This window comes from Cupressus sempervirens, chromosome 1, assembly GCF_028749045.1.
Source record: "Cupressus sempervirens isolate cs-2001-9-10 chromosome 1, ASM2874904v1, whole genome shotgun sequence".
In the NCBI taxonomy this organism is placed as follows: Eukaryota; Viridiplantae; Streptophyta; class Pinopsida; order Cupressales; family Cupressaceae; genus Cupressus; species Cupressus sempervirens.
The window spans coordinates 625,589,611-625,610,106 of NC_143118.1; the positions used below are offsets into that span (position 1 = coordinate 625,589,611).

Here is a 20,496-nt window from a genome sequence, read left to right on the forward strand (position 1 = left end):
GACACAGTGCAGGTCAATTTTGGTGATTGGATTCGATACTCCTCGGCGAGAGCTTTCCGATGAGCTATCACTCGCATTATTCGGAGTCCGATTGCTAATACATTTTAATGCCTGAAGTTTTATTAAAGTAACGTCTAATTTAATTGTAAAATATTAAAGTGTTACTTTAATATTTATTTTATGATGATGTGTACCCAAGGGAGACATAAGGGGTATTTTAATATATGTTTTATATTACACATCTTTATCCCACATTGCCCATATGAGTTGAGCGGACCCGTGGGAATAGAATAAAAGGAAGCATTTGTAGCTTCATTAGACAGGTTGAATATGAGAAGAAATTGGTGTGTGAGTTGCAGCTCTGTTCTTGGCATTTGAGGACGTCTATCCTCTCTTGTAACATTCTAGACGTCATTCCCTTGGGGTTTGGCCTTTGGAATTCTTTGTTATTGGCTTCATTATCAGGCAGTTTAGTTGCATTTCCGGCTACAGGCAGATTTGGTATTTTGCTCATATCTTCTTCACTACTTGTCTGACGCTTATGCCGCTTTGAGGGAATGGTATTATGAAGGTAGTGGACTGATTGAAGGACAAAGTATTGTAGCAGCAAGTTCGCAAGCATGGGCTGGAGTATTATGTCAATACTACTGAAGTAATTAGTGAGTTGATAAATCTGCCATGTATTTGGTTTTATGAATTCTGAAAATAACATTTTATTAGCAGCAGTTCATTTCCACTTTGCATATCATTGTAGTTTCTTTCTTGTTTATGTTGTATGATACCAATTCCATGCACGAAACACAACAAACAAATAAACATTTGATTTCTAGAGTTATAAGGGGTTTAAAACATTAAATGGAGAAATAAGAAGTTGAATGCAAACTGTTTGACATAATTCCTTTCAGCAATTTGGTTTAGTTTTTTTGGACATCCACGGGTGCCCACTACACTTTGAAACTTCTTATGGAAAAGTTGTTTGAAGACCTTTTCTGAGTTTCATCTTGTTGTATGAAAGGTGCTGATTTTGTTGTCATTATTGTGATTAATCTTGAGTCCTAAGTGGAAATCCGTCAGTTTTTTAGCATCTTCAAAATGAGTAATTTGTTATCAGAATTGTGTCATGTTTGAACTATTTAAAGAAGGTTCATTGTGTTAAGAATATCAATCTCATTTCAAGTATGGTGCATCACTTTAGAAGTTTTAATTCTGTTATCCTTCTATCTCTTTCCCTCCCAAGTTTTTAGTTAAGTTTGAAGAGAAAATAGGTGAAAGCATCTCATAGGAGCCGGCCTAGAACCCAGAGATTTACTCCATTTTTGGGTAACCCATAGACCCAAGAGTATTTCCACGTTTCTCGAAGTGATTGGGTTTTAGAACTCAGTCCGGGTGTAACTTTTAGAGATAATAGTAGTGCGGAAAAATGACAATAAAGCATATTTTAGTAGCAAAATTCAATACTAGTTTGAGTAATCCTCTAGAGATACACAAGCCAAGACATGATTTAATAAACTAAAACTGTCAACACAAAATGTGAAATCCTCAAACCAAGATAACGTAAAGAATTCAAAATACCAATGGAATCCATGTCACAAATGTATGGCCTAAGATCATCATTCACCTGATTTATCTGATTTGCATCCAGGTTAGATTGTGCCATTAGCCTTGCCAATCCTTGACTTCTAACCAGTTTGGTGATCTGCACATCAATGTTAAATTCCTGGATTCTAATAATCCATTTACATGTTTTGCCTGACACCTCTTGTTGAGAGCAGCATTAAGAACAAAAGCTACTACTGTTGCAGCCATCAGATAGCACCTAAATGCCTTAACTGCTTTAACTAAAGCACATGCCTGTTTTTCACTAATGTCATTTTTTAGCTCTGCAGCTAGAAGAGATTTCGTGAAAAAGGCTACAGGCTATTCAAAGCCCTCATTTTTTTGTAGTAACACTGATGCAACTGATGAAATGAGGCGAAAGAAAATATGTGCATGGACTTGTTATAGTTAGGAGTCCTCAACACTGGAGCATTCTTGATTGCTTCTTTAATGTCCTGAAAGCAACTGTTGGTTCTCCATCCCACTCCTTTCTTGAGCATTTTGGAGATAGGTCTGCTAGTTTCTGCAAAGTTTGTTACAAACTTCCTCAAGAAGTTCACCTATCCAATAAATGATTGGATACCCTTCACAGTTTTGGGCTTAGTAATCTTATCTATAGTAACTAACCCTTTCTAGAGCTATCCTAACCCCTTCCTTAGATACTAAATGACCAACGAACTTACCTTCAGTCACTCAAAATGCACACTTTCTTGGATTGATGGAGACACCATACTCCAAAGCCCTCACAAAGATCTTTTCAAGATGTCTGCAATGATCTTCCTCCCTAGAATATGCAGTGAGATCATCTTGGTACACCATCATTTATTTATCCATAAAATCAGAAAATGCCACATCCATGGCTCTCTGGAAAGTTGCTCTAGTGTTGCTGAGTCCAAAAGGCATTCTCACATATACATGAGTTCCCCAAGGTGTTGTGAATGCAGTCTTGAACTGTTCTGCCTCATCTACCAACACTTGGTTATAACTAGAAAATACGTCCATAATGGACACTAGTTCAGAGCCTGTTACCCTTTGTAACATTGTCTCCATATTTCGTAAGCCACATTTATCCTTTAGTGATGAAATGTTCAAATTCTTGAAGTCAACACACAATCTGATGTCTTCATTTTTTTTTTCTAACAGGACCTAAGTTGGAGACCCATGTGGAATGCTTGATAGGCTTGATAACACCACCATCCCTGAGTTTCATCAGTTCCTCGTTGCATTATAGGAGCCAAAGTGGGTTTGATTGGTCTTTGCTTTTGCCTAAAAGGCTTAGCATTATCCTTCAGTGGGATAACTTGCTTGAACAAATCATCATCATAGGACCTTGCAAATACATGCCTATATTTTCTTAACAGTACAATCAATAATTTCCTTATAGGGATTGATAGTTTCTTACCAATGTAGACATTTTTTGGAGCCTCTCGTGTTCCCAAATTTATCTCTTCCAGCTCCTTTGGCTTCTTATCCTTCAGATCTGGTTTCACTCTGTCCTGGTTACCCAACATACTTTCCAGAACAACTAAGCCCTAGGCACTTTGATCGTTTTCAGCTGTATGACATCATTTCCAAAAATAGTCTCTTTTCCATCTACAGTCTCAACAAAAGCATGCTAATCCAATTCCTGACCATGGTACTTACCTTCACAATTAAGGAAATTCTGAATGTCTGAATCATCTTCAAACTCCTGCCAACTTTCAACATTTTCAGGAATTGAAGGCCTGGTTTGCACTTCAACATTTGAAACCCCTGAAAAAGTTATATCATTGGGCTTGATGGTCACATTTGCCAAAAGGTCTTCCATCTTGTTATTTGTCCTATCCATCCATGTGATACCAAAAGCATCAAAGGATTCAATTTCGTCCCATTCAACATTTTTGTATTGTTTCAAACTTTTATTCTTTGAAGCATATGCCATCTTGATTTGTGACACCACCATCTATGAGTCTCCAATCACATGTAAGCACTTAATCCCGTTCTTTGCAACCAGTCTTAAACCCATAAGCAGTGCTTCACACTCTACAATGTTATTGCTGCATGTGAAGTCCAGTGAAAAGGAAAATTTGAAAGTTCTCTTTTCAGATGAGATGAGCACTCTACCAGCATCAGATCCCTCCTTAGAGTTTGCTTCATCGAAGTACATAGTCCATAGATCTCCACACTCAGAATTACATTTAGCTTCCCGCATCATAGGTGGAGGCATTTTCTTTTTTTCCAAGATGATGACCTCTGCTCTGAAAGTGTCATGTCCCCTTTCTAGCGACATGACTTCTACAGTAGATTTGCCTATCATTGACTCTCGTAGGCAAATGATTTTGGAGAGAGAGTCATCCTGTTGCCGGATGATTGCATTTTGCTCTCGGAGAGTTATAATTAAACTTACATCTAGTAAGTGGGGCCTACTTGTGCTAATGTTGAATTGAGATTGCACTTTTAATTTTATAAAGTTATTTAATAATAAAGTGCATTATAATAAGATATTATAAAAGATGTTTTTAGAAGCTTCCAGTGACTTCTTAAAAAGTGAATAAATAGAGGGCAGGAGGCACTCATTTGAACAAGGGATTTTGTGGATTTAACTTCTATTCATATTGGAGCAATTTGCAGTCTCCGGTCTGCAAATTTCCATTAGGTCTTTGGGAACGAAAACTCCCTTGGATCTGCATAACTGAGGAGGTGAAATATCTTCCGAAGGGTTGCACATTGGAGGTGGTCTTCAGCCATTTCATGTTGGGCTTATTTGCATATTCAGATTATTTGAAGGGTGACGACTTCTTGGAGTCCTGAGAACTGGAGAATTTGAAAGGAAGCTGGGAAGATATTAACCCCTCATATCTGTTCCGACTTCATGCTAATTAATGCGATATCACCCTTGAACCCAGACGAATCAGCTCTACCAAGAAAAAGGTCACCGTTTGCAAGCTGGAAATTATAATTAAAAATCGCACCAGTCATACAAGTACGGCAGCAAGGGCAGAACAGAATCATTATCCAAATTTTGATCATCTTCAGCCCAGGATCGAGCTCAGGCCAGTTCCGTCATTTTCAGACAGCGATTATAATAAACAAAGCATCCAAATCCGTTTGGCAGTTGGTATTACTTCAGCGACATTAGTGTTTACGCAGGTTGTAGAAGGGCAGGCTATAAACAGTTCAGAGTTCGAACTCCATCATTCGAATCCGCAGGATCTGCAGTTAGGTTAGGTGCGGCCTTGGAGTGCATGCGCATGATAATTCATGAGGACTACAATCCAAGTTTTTCGATATTGCATTAATTATATATGTTTGGCTCTCTTCAGTCTTGACGCTGTTATTAGATTGCTATAAAACATTGATAGGACATGTTGTCACCATTAAGAAAATTGTAATTCGATCTGTCCTCAAATACTAATTACAATAAGATTTTCTTAATATCGCTGGAGCTACCATTATTCATTGTAATTTTTATATCTACCTTATTTGGCACATTTCCTTAAGACATTACAACCCTACACATTTAATGGTTGCATGCCAAGTATTTGACGAATTGTCACAGTTCAGTATAGTTTCTTTAAATAACTCTTGTAATAAGGGTCATCACAGAAAGCATTCAAATCTGTATCTAGAAAACATGTAGCATCATTATCTATGTTTTCTTCAATCATATGCATAGCTCTTGGTTCTCTATTTACTCCATTGCCTTGTCTTCTATGTGAAAAGTTGCAAATGATAAATCACATTGTAAGCTACCTCCCATAGCAACAGTCCATTTTCTGGATAGCATCATTCCATACCAAGGGGGAATATGTACCACTAGTACACTCATGGTAAGATTACTATCTGGGTATGCAACCAATTTATAAAGTAATGCATTATGCCTATGACATGAACCTCTCTAGAATCAAGGGCACAACATCTTCCCTGTTTTGTATCAACCTTTAAACCCAGGGACTCCATTATCTTAAAAGACATGACAGTGTTGGATGCTCCAGAATCAATCATTCAGTTCTTCATTGTCTTCTCATTTATAATAAAACGTAGAAAAAATGGGTCAATGTTTTCAATATATACAACAGCAGAATTATCAAGATACATAGGAGGAATCTGAGACACTACCACTTCTTCTCTGCATCCTAAATGCTTTGTATCCCCTGAATCATCAACTTTACCTATGGTTTCTAACCATGCTAAGGCTTTCTTTTTGAGTTCCTCTATCCTAAATATCTGAGTTAAAGGGACTTTTACTGTGATTTGGGAAAAGCATAAACAACATATCAACTGGGGCATAAGGAGGAGTTTCAATAAGCATACCTTTGTCCTCCTTGGGTTGAGAAACAACTTTCTCAACTGGTTTGTTGATCTTCACCATAGTTGTCTTCATTCACTTAAGGAATTTCTTTCTTCTCATTATTCTGGGTTACAGGGGCCTTCTTAGGTTCCCATTTCTTCATTTTAACATCCTTTACTTATACTAGCAATGGTTTCATGGCCTTGTTTGCATTAGGAATCTTATATCTTTGATGAATATCCCTGATGGCTTACCAGAATCATTATTTACAACTCTGTTTCTTAAGTTGTAAGTGCTTTGCACTTGAGCCACCATGTCTGTTGTTATTCTACCATTTCTTCCTTCGGTAGTTTCCTCAAGTTTATATGACTTACCTCAAATACCACATTACACGCTCTTTCATCAATCTCTTCATCACTGTCAGGAAACATCTGCTTATGGAAGGCTTCATAACTGCTCCTTTGGTTATTTGCATGTAAATCTGGTTCATCCTGAACAGAATTCTCATCATTTTCATAATAAGAACCTACCATATTGCATGCCACATTGTCTGGGTTCTCTTCTTTAGCAACTTCCTCTGCATCAGATCGCTGGGATGCAACAATAGACCGACCAACTGCACAATACTCAGGCAGGTGTGGGGACTGGCAAGCCATGCACCAGGGCCTTTCCTCTGCAACATTTACAATACTCCTTTGCAATGGGTCTGGAGTGGTTCTTTTGTTGGTAACCTTTGCAGGATTATTTATTGGCTTTCCATCTTTCCACTGAGTATTATAAGGAAAGTTTTGCAATCTATTTTTTCTATTGAAATTATTTCCAAACTGTGGTCTATCATTTGTTCCCCCTTTGTTGGCATTACCCATGATAGGCTTCAATCTTTCTAACATGTTCAGAACCCTATGCGTCTTATCTTGATCAGACTTCTTGTTTCCCGCTGGTTTATCATTCTCTCTCTTATTGCTTCTAGAACCAAAGAGCTTGGGGTCATCTCTTCTTCCCAACTTCCTTGATGCTCTCCTATTATTTTCAATGTTTACAGCAACTTTGAAAGCATCTCTCAGGGTTTTATGATCTTTATCCCTGAAGTTGTATGCCATCTTACTATCAAATGCATTAAAGTAATTTGTGAGACATATGTTTTCATCCAGTCTCATTACTTGGAACAATTTTTACATACCCTTCTGAAATCTCACATTAAAATCAAAAGGAGACTCATTTTGATCTTTCTTAATATTGTTAAATTCATTTAACATGAAACCAGCATTGGTATTATCACCATACTATTCCTTGAAACATTTTTCAAAGTCATACCAAGAGGAAATACTGTCATCGAGGAGTCTCCTAAAACAATCCCTGGCATCTTCAGCAAGAGAGTGAACAAACAGTTTTCATGACAACATCCTCATGTTCCACCTCATAGTCATTTAACATATCAGTAAAACTTCTAAGGTGTTTTTCCCCACTTATAGCATTATTTCCAGTAAATTTAGTGACCTTATCCCTTATATCATTTGACACAAGATTTGGATAACCAGGGATTCCTGTAAAATAGATCTGTTTATGCTTTTCTAGATAGACTGGTTTCCTTTGAAACCCTGCAGTACCACTACCACTAAGACCAGGGTTTGCTGCTGAAGCCCCTATATTAATCTTAGGTTGTTGTGCAGAAGCAATGGGACCAGCTCCGGCAGCATGTGCTACAGGACCAGTTTGGGAAGTACCCATATTATTTGTTGCAGGACCACAAGTGGTACCAGAAGACATACCTTGTGTAACAGAAGTATTTCCAGCAGTAGCATGTGTTGAAGAACTGAGAAAATGAATCTTTCTCCTCATCTCTGCAGCATCAGCCTCAGCCTTAGCATCTGCTTTCTCCAATTCTTTAGCCAGATCCAATTCTATGTCAAACTTTGACATAGTAGGACCCTTTGCAGCGGCAATAGGCTCATTGATCTGAATGCCAATGACCTTTGGCTTCCCCTTCTCTGCAACCTTAGCTGAAGGTTGAGTTGTGCTTGTTTCAAGTCTGATGTCCTCCACAAGCTTGTATGAATGGATCTGAGCTATAATAGGTCCTTCTCTCTCCAGCAAGGCACGTTCCTCTTTTTGAATTGTAGATCTCATGGCTTCAAGGTCACCAGACAGATCTGCATGTAAGGGTGTAGACTTTTCTTCCATCCTTCTATTCTTACAAGATTGACATTCTTCTAAGGAGATTTTCTCTTTCTAGAAGAGCATTCATAGTTGTCATCTCCTTCTCCAATTCCAAACGCTAACATCTGACATCTTCTTCTGCAACCTTCTTCTTGAGGTTATCAAGCTCAGTGAACAACTCATCAGTATCAATGGTTGTAGCATCAAATTCAGTGGTCTCACTGAGATCAATGAGGTTTCTCTCAACAAACAAGAGATGGGTTTGCTCGGATATAATGGGACGTTCACTGGTTGAGTTTCCATGTGAACCACTTAATGCAGATCTGACATATCTCTCTAATGTGACACCTTTATCTTGACAAACAACAACTTCTCCGAAAGAAGCAGAGAAAGGATCATCAAAGTATGCCATGTTTTCTGATTCTGAGCTCTTGGAAGAAGTTTCTCTTTCTTTTGAGACGGTGTGTAGAGCATCATTTCTCTTGTCACTTTTGGCTTTCCGAGAAGGACCAGGACTTGCTTCTATATTCTTCCGAGGCCAACTCTTCTTATTCACACGACATATCTCAGTTAGTAAGGGGACCTCAGGTGTGCCTTTGTGTAGGCCCATGTATTTTTCCTTTTGTCAAATATCTTAAAATATACAAATAAAACACCGTTTCAGAAACCTCGACTGAATCGCCACCCACTAGGGGAAATATGACTTTTTCAATGACAAATGTATAGGATCTACAAAGGCTAGACATGACACATACAGTGCATGTCCTAGCATGTGATATTCTTTGACAATATCCTCACACAAAACATACAATAGTGCAAACTCCAGAAAAGTACGTAGGATATCAACCTGGGCATGCAACTATGTTCTGCAAATAGGATTAACTCTATGACACCAGCAAGGACACTGATCTGACACACACACAGTGAAAATTTAACAGTGTTCACATAGTGATCCCCATTAGAATTGCCATGACAGGGTTTCACTTTCAATAACCTTATGGAAAGTGGAACATACCTAGGGATTAGCTACAACCCATGATTAATATACTCTAACTAGCCGATAGGACAAACTAACAAGACAATTTTGTCTTCTTCCCTTTGAACTCTGCAGGATTTAGGTGGGTATACATGGGATTTGTTTTACAAAGCAGATAAATAGCCCTTAATTCTTCTAACTTTGAGACAACCAGGAGAATGAAATACAACTAATAATTTGGATCTAATGTTCTCTAAGCCAAGTATGGGCAAATTCCTTTATTCATTGAAGTTCAACATTAAGTAAAATGATTTTGATTTTAAAATTTGTTACTGTGCAAGCTTCAAACTCTACTAAAAATGATAATATGATCAGTGCTTTATCCATTGGGATATCTCCTCACAAATCTGATACTAAGACCTAAGATCTACTCACCTTCTTTGTAAATAAGATTATTACACAATTGGAATCCTATACTTAAAATCTCTTTACTAAACCCAATGATTTTCTCAAATCATGTTAAGCATCACTTAATCCATTAGATTAACAACAAAGCATGAAATGAAATATAATTCTACATGAACTATGACTGAGATTCAATTTGCTTGTTACTGAATTGCAGAAAAAATAGAACAAAAAGAGACAAGATCTAGAATATGTAGCTCCAAAATATTCTCCAGTTGAGTTAATTTCCTTGAAATTATACAAGTATCAGACAATGACTTGAGACAACTCAGTATAGAATCAGAACTCTGTATTCTATATGTTCTCCATTAATAGTAAAACAAAACTTGACAATACAGTAAAATTGGACCAACTGAAATGCAGAAAATGTACTAAAAAAAAAATCCTCGGATCCTTTTTCCAAGCCTTGGAAATCCCTTTATAGACAGGGATTGCAACAAGCTTCAAGCTGGAAGGACAAAAGACGCATGTCAAGTCAAAATTGGATATAAATCTTGTTACATAAAAGACAAAATTGCAGAATGGAAAGTTGGAGACAGTTTTAAAATTGAACAGATGGCAGCACAAATGTTCAGGATCAGTTCTCTGTTTGCAATGTAGGTATATCCATAGTGGGTGAACCACAAAAGTAAGATATCCTATTTTGATGACTGTCCTCTCTCTTTTGGCTTTTCATATTCTGTTTCAACTCTGTCCACTAATTGTCTCCAGTAGGCAATGCTTTTATCTCTGCTACGGCTTCCTAGAGAGCTATATCTGTGTCTTCATTTGGCCATGTAGCATTTCTGACTATGTTTAATTCATTTAAGCTCTTATTCCATCTGGCATCAGTTATTGTTCTAACATCAGTAACAAGCTTATTCATGTCAATCTCAATTTTATACAATGTGTCAATAACCTCATAAAATGTTGACACATCTACCTCTCCACTGAAATATGCAACAACTCTTATCATTCTCCAAAATATGGTCAAAAGAAGAAGACCATTCCTACCACTCCTTCAACTTCCCCTTAGAATCCAAAATGGAAGAAATAAAACCATGCATACCTTCATCAACAATCTTCATTTTGTTCTATATCAAATGTAACTTGTGAAAAATCCATATAAATCCTTAACTCTGCCCAACATTTTTGCAGCCACCTCCAGCTCTCTAGGACCTTTTTCATTTTCTGTAGCCTGGTTGATTAAAATGTTTTGCCTTAGATCAACAAAGTATTGGCTTTGTTTAGGCAAAATTTGCAAGGCTTTCTCTCTAGCCTTTTGAGGAATTTCAATCAATTTCTGCTTCTTCCTACTCCCTTGTGCCCATGTTGATGTCTTATTGTTTTCTTCCTACTCTTCCACTTCAAGGAATACATCAGGCTCAGGTGAGATAGGATTTACCCTTTCCTCCTCTTGCTTAGGAACCTCCTCAAGCATATGAGACATAATTTCCTGGTAGTTCTCAATGCATTTGTTGAACCTATCCAAATATCTTTCTTCACTTTAAAATCCTCGGAAGGCAGGGTCAGCTCTCTTCATTTCTTTCTCAACCCCCATGATATCCTTCCACTTTAGCATTGTGTCTCTATAGATGTCTTCAAATAAACAATTTCTAATCAAGTCCTCCCACAAGGGTTTTCTTAGAGGTTAATGATAACCTCTCATCTGTCTCAAAGCAGTTCTTACTACATCCTTAGGGTCATATGTTTTGGTAATTAAGGTTGGTAACTTGTATGTCTTAGGAATTTGTCAACTTCATCTAGGGCATCTTTCCCAATTGTAAAGTCCCCTATTTTAAAGCTTCTACAAGAAAAGGTTCTCTTTTGCCTTGTAGGCCCTAGGTGTTCCCTATCTATCAAAATGAATTGCCAAAAGAATTCCATAATCCCTAATCTCTGAGGTACAAATCTAGGTAAAATATGAGGAGGTTGTGGGCACCCATAAACCCTCATTATGGTACTATTTTAAAATAAAAATATGTCACCCTTGCTATGATCTAATCTAAAACCATCATGGCACAAAGTTGGCCTAAGCAACTTTCTCACTACTCAGGGTACCCTCTCTAACTTACAATCTAGTATGTTCATTATTGGAAATACAAAATCATTAAAGAATGAAATAGAGTTTGCATAAGGGTAGAACTTGTTCCGTACCCTAGTCCATAGTTCCACAGGTAGTGTCTCTCCCATCTCCTCAGTTTGTTCAATGAAAGTTGGTTTGATGTGGCCGATGTTCTTATAGAGAATCAAGTGCATAAGTAGTGAATAATGGCAAAAGTTGAAGTTCCCCATTTCTCCTTGTTGTACATAAACAATCTTATTATGCATCACTGTGATTATGTGCTTGACATAATCAAAACCCCACATTGGTGTATGTATCCTGAATATTAATAGCCATCACATATGTGGCACCAGTAGCATTCATGGTTCCATCCCCTCCCAACACCTTATTCAGACCAAAGAAGTATTTTGAAAATATCCATAAAAGTATTCCAAAGGCATAAGCCTATCTACCTTCTTGAAAATTTCTCCCATTTGGTTCTTACTTCTTGGAATGTGCAACTTCATCACCCTGCCAGTGAAGAAGCTCTTTTGTGATTGAAACCAGTTCTCAAGCTTCTCCAAATCGATCTCTACACCCATTGGTCCCTCAAGACCAAATGCTTCAATGAAAATCTCTCTGTCCAATGTGCACAGGACACTCCTATCCCTTTTATGAAAAGAGTGGGTGGCAAGGTTATAAGCTTTGATCAATGCCTTAACCAAGTCCACATCAACAAAGTGTTCTGGTACGATCAACTTACCCAAATTTCTATACCATGGGTTCGAGGTGGGAGGATTCTTTAACTTGTTAGTGTAGAAGAACCATAAAATTTCATTCCCATTGTTCTCTAGGATGACAACATCTCTACAGAATGAGTACGAGTCCCTTAACACATGTGCATTTGCAGATTCTAAATTCCAAGAACCAGGGAGGAATTCCAGCCATTCCTCCACAAAAGGGCTTGGTTTCTTGACTCTAGTCTGTGTTGGACTTGCTCGAACCTCTTCAACTTTTGCCTTTGCAATCTTGTTGTTCTCCCATCTTCGAATCAACAACTAACTTTGTAACTCTTTGTGAATTCCTTTTCTCTACAAGTTTCTTGGTTTTAAAATTGTTGCAATGGCTTTCTTTATGAACAATTTAATAGCCTTTATGAGTTAGAAATGACATTAACTACATTAAACTTTGCATGCACAAATTATTTCAAATTCTCAGAAAATCACTTTAACTTATACTTTGCGGCTTTTGTACAACTTTTTCATCAATTCACCTTTTGTTAGCATGGTGTTAGCTCATTCATCAGACCCCACCTATTTGTGTTTTATAAAGCTCTGTATGACTTTTCAACTAAGAGTGGTGATGTCACACTCAATTGTTTATTTCCTTTTTGTCGCACCCTTGTCATTGTTTATTTCTTAACCCTTTAAGTCTTTGCAAAGCTACGCTATGCCCTTTTATGTTTATTGCAGCATCGCTGCTTGATCTCAATTATAACCCTTGACTGTTGCGATGTAGCGCTTGCCTATGGATCCTATTAGTTTTAACTTGGTTGGAGTTTCACAACCTTTTATTCTGTTATCCTTCATAACCTAGCAAAGTCACACAATATAGTTCATTGTTACTTCGCAACTATTATCTACAAACTGGGTGATGAAGCCGCGAAGATGCGCTTAACATCTTTCCTTCATTTCGTAGCATTGCAACCTTGCATTCTAACCGTGTAAATTGACTTGTGAAGTCACACTGAACCCTATGTCAAATGGTCACAACTTCATTTCATTGTTGAGCTTTATGTTTGCGAAGTTGCGCTTAACATTTTCCAAATCCTAATCGTGACATTGTAACTGTCAAGAGTTTAAATAATGCTTGACCATAGATGTTATGCTTTACCTCTTACATTGTTTGTTGTGACATCGCAACCTTTAACCTTGACTATGAGGCTAGACCAGAGATGTTGCACTCAACACCTTTCAAACCTCGTTGCAGCTTTGCAACTCAAAGATAACCATTTACATAACACTGCAAACAAATGTTGTTCCCCAAATTGATGGCCCAGATGTTTAGGTGAGTGTTAACCTCCATTGTCGATCCTTCGTTATCGTTGATCACACTCGTCCATGTGGCAACAGGTCCTTTTATAATCAGCCTTGTGAAGTTATGGATAACACTTTGTTGCCACTTTGCAACCGTTAAACCTTTAGTTGAACAAACTGTAGAGAAGTAGTGCCTAACACTATTTTCATAAGCTATCGCAACATCGCAACTTTAAAAGATGTGAGGGTAATTACCGCGACAATGTTGCAGTTAGCCATTACCATTCATATCGCTAGTTCGCAACTGTTATATCAATGGTGATGTAAACTGCTGCGATGTGGCGCTCATGGTCAAATTCCCTTGGTCACAACCTCACAACCTTTACTATCACTTGTTTATGCCAACCAAAGATGTTGTGATTGACAGTTCATCGCTACTTTGTGACCCTTCATTTCATAAGACCAAATGCCCCTTGTGAAGTTGCGCATTACTTCATATCGCTAGATCACAACAATAGACTTGAGTCTTTGATAAGAGACCAGAGATGTTATGATCAAAGGGACATTGCTACTTCGCAGCCTAGAATATATATATATATATATATATAAAATAATACAAATACTATACCTAGAATATTACAAATACTATACCTCTTGCGAAGTCACAGGCTATGAGAAGATAATGTTAAAGCAAGGCTTAGGAAAAAATATAACACGTGAGGATTAATGTGAGTTGTAGGATAGACCTAGGGTTGTAAACTTAGGGTAAAAGCATGACAAGGCTAAAATGAATAAAACCCTCCCTATGAAAATGGTGAAGACAAACTCTGAGACATATCAAAAAAAAAAATTTAGCTTATTAAAAATAAGGCTAACAGTCCCAATGAAGGAAATTAAGGGGACTTGATGTGTGGTAAATGCAGTTGCATGTTGCAGCGTGGTGGTGAGAAGTGTTGGCTATCAAGGTGGTGGATAGTGTGGAGCGGAAATATTACGCGACAAGTCCATTGCATTAGGAACCCAAGGTGATAACCTCACGATTGCCTTGGTGACTACGGACGTCTTGGTCGACGGTCCAAAATAATAAGTTTTTTGTGTTAGGACATGTGGAAAGGCATTTCTAAATGGGATCAACTTTTGATTTCGGATTGCCAATTGGGCTAGCTAATGTGAAAAATTAAAAAAAACTGTTTTAAGGGGTTCATGTGGCTACCCATGTGGACCCCCAATGTTAGGGTGGGCAGGTTTTGGGCTGGCTCTTGGATTCAAAATCAATCAGGTATAATTGGATAGTTTTCGCATATTTCTACTTCTGTGATATATATTATAGTAATTAATTAAGTAAATAAATTTAATATAGTTTTACTTATCTTTATCTAAATTTATTAAATATAATAATGAAGCTATTATATATATATTTATTTAAATAATATTTTTTTGCATAGACGATCAATTGCAATTTCATTAACTATATTTTACAATTAATTTTCCTGTAATAGATATAATTACAGCTATCATTCTCAGATTCTGAAACTGTTTGAAATACTGTATAAATCTGTAACATGTTGAACTTGTTTGCAAACGAGTTTGACATTTGCACTGATACATGATTAGGTTCTACTTAAAGTTAGGTTCTGAGGTTTTGTATGTATGTATGCATATTATATGTGTGTGTGTGTGTGTGTGAGAGAGAGAGAGAGAGAGAGAGAGAGAGAGAACTATGTATCAATATATGTATGTGTGTGTGTGTGTGTGTATATATATAGCATTTTGAACTTGTTTACAATAAGTTTGAAATTCACACTGATACTGAAATGCATGGGCCAATCTTATTGTCAAAATTCTCTTGCTAATCATATTTATGATTAGGGCCCACTTAAACTATGTTTGTGCGAGGAGGAGGCAGACATGTTTCAAAAGAAATAATATATTTGAAATGTGCACATTCTTGAAACCTATGAAAAAATTACATTTTGGAAAAATAAATTTTAAATGCATGCAAATGAAAGGACATGATTCTAAAATCTGTATAAAAATATCTTGTTTTCTAAGATTTTGTGTTCTAATGCTCTGCTATGGACTTAGTGTCTGTTTGGATTGGATCTGAGCAATTTAGCAGATTTAAGTTTTATGTTTATCTCATAGGTACTTAAAATTGTTACTGTGTTATTTGAGCTAGCGAAATTGGAAGCATATTGCCGATTTATTTTTGGATCAAAATGCAAAAAGAGTTTCAATGGTTGATGTTTTCATATGTGGGATTTTTAACCAGGTATTTTGTTTATGGTTTTTTCTTTGATCTCAGATACATGTTGGAGTCAGCCAGCTTTGAGTTGTTTTTCAAGTATGTGGAGCTCCCAAATTTTGATATAGCTTCAGATGCTTTTACAACATTCAGAGTTAGTTCAAACTCTCCAAGTTCTTTTTGTGGGATCATTGCTATGGTTGTTGAATCAATCATTTTTTTCTGTGTTCTTGTTTTTATTCAAATTCCTTGGGCTTCTGCTCAAATGCATGGTAAAAAAATTGTATGGCTATCCCTCACATCTGTTCTGGCAGGATCTGCTTACGAGGCATGAAAATGTGGTATCAGAATATCTGATAAAAAATTATTCACAGGTTCGTCATCCACCCTGATAACTCTGCATATTGCTTGATTCATGTATTGCATGTATAATGTTTGGTGTTTAGCTACTTTTGTTTTCCTTGGGCTTGTACATGATGCCAAATATGAACACCTATTCTGGAATTAATGGTGATTGAAATTACATTTTAGCCATTCTTATTTCATGTAATTGGATTTATACAATAACATATTATAATTGTTATTCAGTTCTTTGGACTTTATGAGAAATTTTTAACGTCAGAAAATTATGTGACACGGCGGCAATCTCTGAAGGTCAGCCTTAACATTTGTCAATGTTCTTATTTGCAATTGCCATGTAGAATGATTCTCTGCAATTCATTAAATTTTTAAATTTTTTTGTCCAGCTGCTCTCAGAATTTCTTCTAGAGCGCCCAAACGGAGCAGTTATGGTCCAATATATCTCTGAAGTGCGAAATTTGAAAGTGATGATGAATTTGCTGAAGGTGTGTTGAGAATTGATATATGTTGTGTTGTTTATATATCTTGCACCATTTGGATTTTTCAGAATTATATTTCAGGAATCCATTTTCATTTCAATGCTGGTCAATGTGTTTACCACAATTCTGTGTTCGCTCTTGTAATTATATTGTCTGATTGGGTGATCCTGCAGGACCCAAGCAAAATTATCCAGTCATCTGCATTCCATGTCTTCAAGGTTTGATTACCACACATCCCTTTTTTTATGTTTCATGAGGAGATTCAGATAAATATGAGAAATTAAATGTGTATTGATCTCTTTTACAAAGTAAAGGAGTAGATCTTGGGTAATGGTGTCAGATTAATGAGTTGGGTCCCAATGGATAAAGCACTGATCATATTGTCATTGTGAGTAGATATTGAAGTTTGCACGTTACTAAATCTTTAAAACAAAAATAATCTTATTTCATGTTGAAGTACAAATTGGAAAGTGTGTGCCCACACTTGGCTTAGGAGTTATTGGACATGAATTAGTAGCTATCTTTCATTCCTTTATTTTTCCTAAGTTAGAAGGATTAGGGGCCATTAATCTGCTTTATAAGGGATTAAGAATGAGCATATTGTTGTGTGAGATGTGAGATTAATCCCAAGTATACCACTTGAACCTTGCAGAGTTCAAAGAGAAGACTGAGTTGTCTTGTCAGTTAATCCTATTGGTTTGTCTGAATATATTTGTCATGGGTTGTAGCTAATCCCTAGGTATATTCTGCATTCTGTAAGGTGATTGAAACCTTATCAAATCAGGAGCCAACAGTCAGTACTACACCATCTGCTATCTTATATATCGATGCCTTAGTTAGCAACTCGAACCCTGGTGTAACTGAATTTAATTTCTTAGGAAAACCAGTCATAAAATTCACATAGACAACATTTCTTATGCAAATTCTAATAATCAAAAACTTGTATTCAAACCAACTTCGTCAATATGAAATGGGAATTGATTTTGAATCAATAATTTGAGGGGATAAACCTGAATGAAACACTTGCACCTCAGTTTTCAAGATGACAAGGAAAAAAGGACTCTTACATTTGGAAAAAGGAATATAAAATATTTGTACTTCAATTACAAATTTTCAACATATCCAGGACAAAATATCTATTCCATTCTCTTTTCTCTCGTTTTTATCTCCGACTTCTCACTTTTTATTGTAGAATGTCTTGTATCTTGTTTGCAAATAACAATTTCTTCTATATTTATATCCTTCTAAAGTGGAAGATGTGACTTTTCAAATTAAAAGTATCACCCTTCCTAAAGTAATCACACTTCTTCAAATATTAAATAAGCATTTTAACATCACCTTTACAACAATAATTTCTTTTTTATTTAGTTCAATCATACTTTTAGTTTATCGTAGATTTGATAACTATTCTTTGTAATAAGGTATGAATTATTTTGGACTTTTAGATGTCGCCTGATGTCACTCTGTTAGGGTTTAAAATCTTATCATTCAATTATTTCTCCATCGCCGGACACCAAATATTATAACATTCGTTCAACATGACACTCTACATTTATCGATGTTGTTTGTATGCTGCCTTCTGATGTAAACTAGTTTAACGTGAAATGCACATCTTGCTTTTCTGCAATGATTTGGTTTTGACATTCTTCATCTTTGCATGTCTGGTCTCTTCGTGCTTGTCGCACTTTTCAAGATGGCGGGTTGACATCCTTTGAATGTTATGCCATCGAGGCCACAAGAATTACAACCTTTTAATGCTGGAATGGTGGTGATGGTTATAATAGTTTCTCCTTCATGCGTCTTTTCTTCTCTGCTTGTTTCTGTATCTCAACCTGTGTTTGGCCTTCCCTTATTCAATGACTTTATCTTCCGACGTCATTTGGGAACTGTCATATGTGTCCTCCATTGCAAGGTTAGAGATATATGCTGGAGCATTTGTAGGTCTATTCAAACCCCTTTGTCTCTCAAAATGATGACTCACCTACTTTAGATGCCTCATGATGTTAATACAAAATATGGAAGCATGGACATGTTGTATTTTATGTTTGCACTTCAAAATATGGAAGCTAGATTGGTATGCAGTTTTGGAAGAAACCCTGCCTTTAATATGATGTTGGTCCAAAATGGATATAGAAGAAGGATTGTTGTGATAACCCCTTGATCCTTCTCTTGCTTGTGATAAAATTGCCAATTTTGCCAAGGGGTGATTGTGTTGGTTTTTGAAAGATTAGTACTGTAGATTATTCAGATTCACATAAGGCTGTAGTTTAAACAGGAAGTGAAAAATCTGGACTTGGTTATGCATTCTCAGTTATCTTCCTACGAAGTGTTCATAATTGATGATTGTGATATTTTGACCAGTGAATGGAGTGCCCTTTATAAGTTTGTTGATGAAGTTCTTTGGAATACAGTTTGTTGCTTATGATAGGAGTGGCATAAAAGACCTTGGCAAGCGAGGATCCCATATTCAAAGAACGTTGTCAGCCCCTGCTACGGCAATTAGTGCCAAGCCTTTCTCGACATTACTCCAACAATGAATAACTTTGCCACTAGTTGTACTCCCAACTGAATGGTCCAAGGAAACAAAATAAATTGTATCCTTTTTAAATCACTCAAATTTCCAATGTCTTTGATGCTTCAATCTGAGAATCAAACTGCTCTATGGGAGTTGCTGTATCTTCCAACTTTCTGTTCTTTGGTAAATTGCCATTTCTTGCAATGTTTTATCAAGTTTCCAACATTACGCAAATGGATTACAAATTTTAGGACTCCATTTAGTTTCCTCAACTAATTTATTATTCATTAACGAAGTTCTAATTTAGGAGTTTGGCGTATCTTTGGGCGACACCTAATTTCTCCCTTGATAGGGAATTTATGTGCGTGAGGTTGAGTTTTCTTGGTATGCGATTTGGATTATTTCTTTGTACAGTGAATTCCTGTAGGAGTATTGTATTGTTTGTCATTTTGGAAGTTGAAGACCTTCCCTAGTTGGCTACATTGCTTTTGGTGGGATTAATCCCTCACCCTATTCCAATTCTTTGTAATACTTTGCTTTGGCACACCTGGAGTGCCATCTCTATCTACAAATATAATTGGTGATTATCTATGTTCAACATGTATTCTCGTTTGGCATATATCTTGTGCAATTGGTGTTCTAATATTATCTTATCTAGCATAAAACGTTGGAATTCATTGTAGTTTGTACTTTCCAGAAAAGCAGATTCAAACCCCTTACGATGCCTTTATTCCTGTAAGTGTTTTCTTTCCTATCGTGAGGCCTCTAACTTCCTATTGCACAACCTTTGGCTTCCTTCCGTGTGGCCTTTGACATCCTACTGTGTGGCCTCCTGCTTCCTTCCGTGCAGGCTCCATCTTCCTATTGTGCAGCCTCTAACTTCCTTCCATGTGGCATGTAATGACCCTGCTCAAATCTGATCCCAAAATGCTGATAAAGGTTCAAGAAAACACTTTGCATACAAGGGTCATATGACTGATATAAAATTTCAGTTTGCTTTATGACTCTTTCCTTCACTTAGCATCAATAAGAATGCTTGCAAGAAGATTCTGAATTGACTAAACAATGACCTAACATGAATGTGCAACTTATTTTGACAATATTCAATGCATATATGTGACTGAAACTACTTGCAATATGCAGCTACAACAACTAGTAATTTTGACAAACACTTGGGATTGAACCTGTGATGGCGTTAATGCACTTATAGTCAAGTGGCATTAATACAAACACTTGGTATGCAGAATTATAACTTTATTTATGCAAAAAAGAGAACCTATAGCCAATTGACATTTTGTCAAACAATTGGCATGCAAACTAATAAGCTGATCATGAATGATAAATACATATTCAATTACACTATATCAGACCAGC

At 36.7% G+C, this 20,496-nt stretch overlaps 1 protein-coding gene across 3 annotated transcripts in view; it reads left to right on the plus strand.

The window, feature by feature from the left end:
• Nucleotides 1–20,496, plus strand: part of LOC149579480 (Mo25 family protein) — a 167,998-nt gene that overhangs the window by 119,676 nt on the left and 27,826 nt on the right. For all 3 annotated transcript variants that reach the window (XR_016365110.1, XR_016365111.1, XM_089833044.1), the window contains exons 5-9: nucleotides 15,829–15,922; nucleotides 16,083–16,142; nucleotides 16,357–16,422; nucleotides 16,515–16,613; nucleotides 16,781–16,825. Coding sequence is in view for 1 of the 3 variants with exons in the window: in XM_089833044.1 (XP_089689170.1) it covers nucleotides 15,829–15,922; nucleotides 16,083–16,142; nucleotides 16,357–16,422; nucleotides 16,515–16,613; nucleotides 16,781–16,825 (364 nt within the window). In the remaining 2 variants the exon portion in view is untranslated. The remainder of the gene's footprint in view (nucleotides 1–15,828; nucleotides 15,923–16,082; nucleotides 16,143–16,356; nucleotides 16,423–16,514; nucleotides 16,614–16,780; nucleotides 16,826–20,496) is intronic.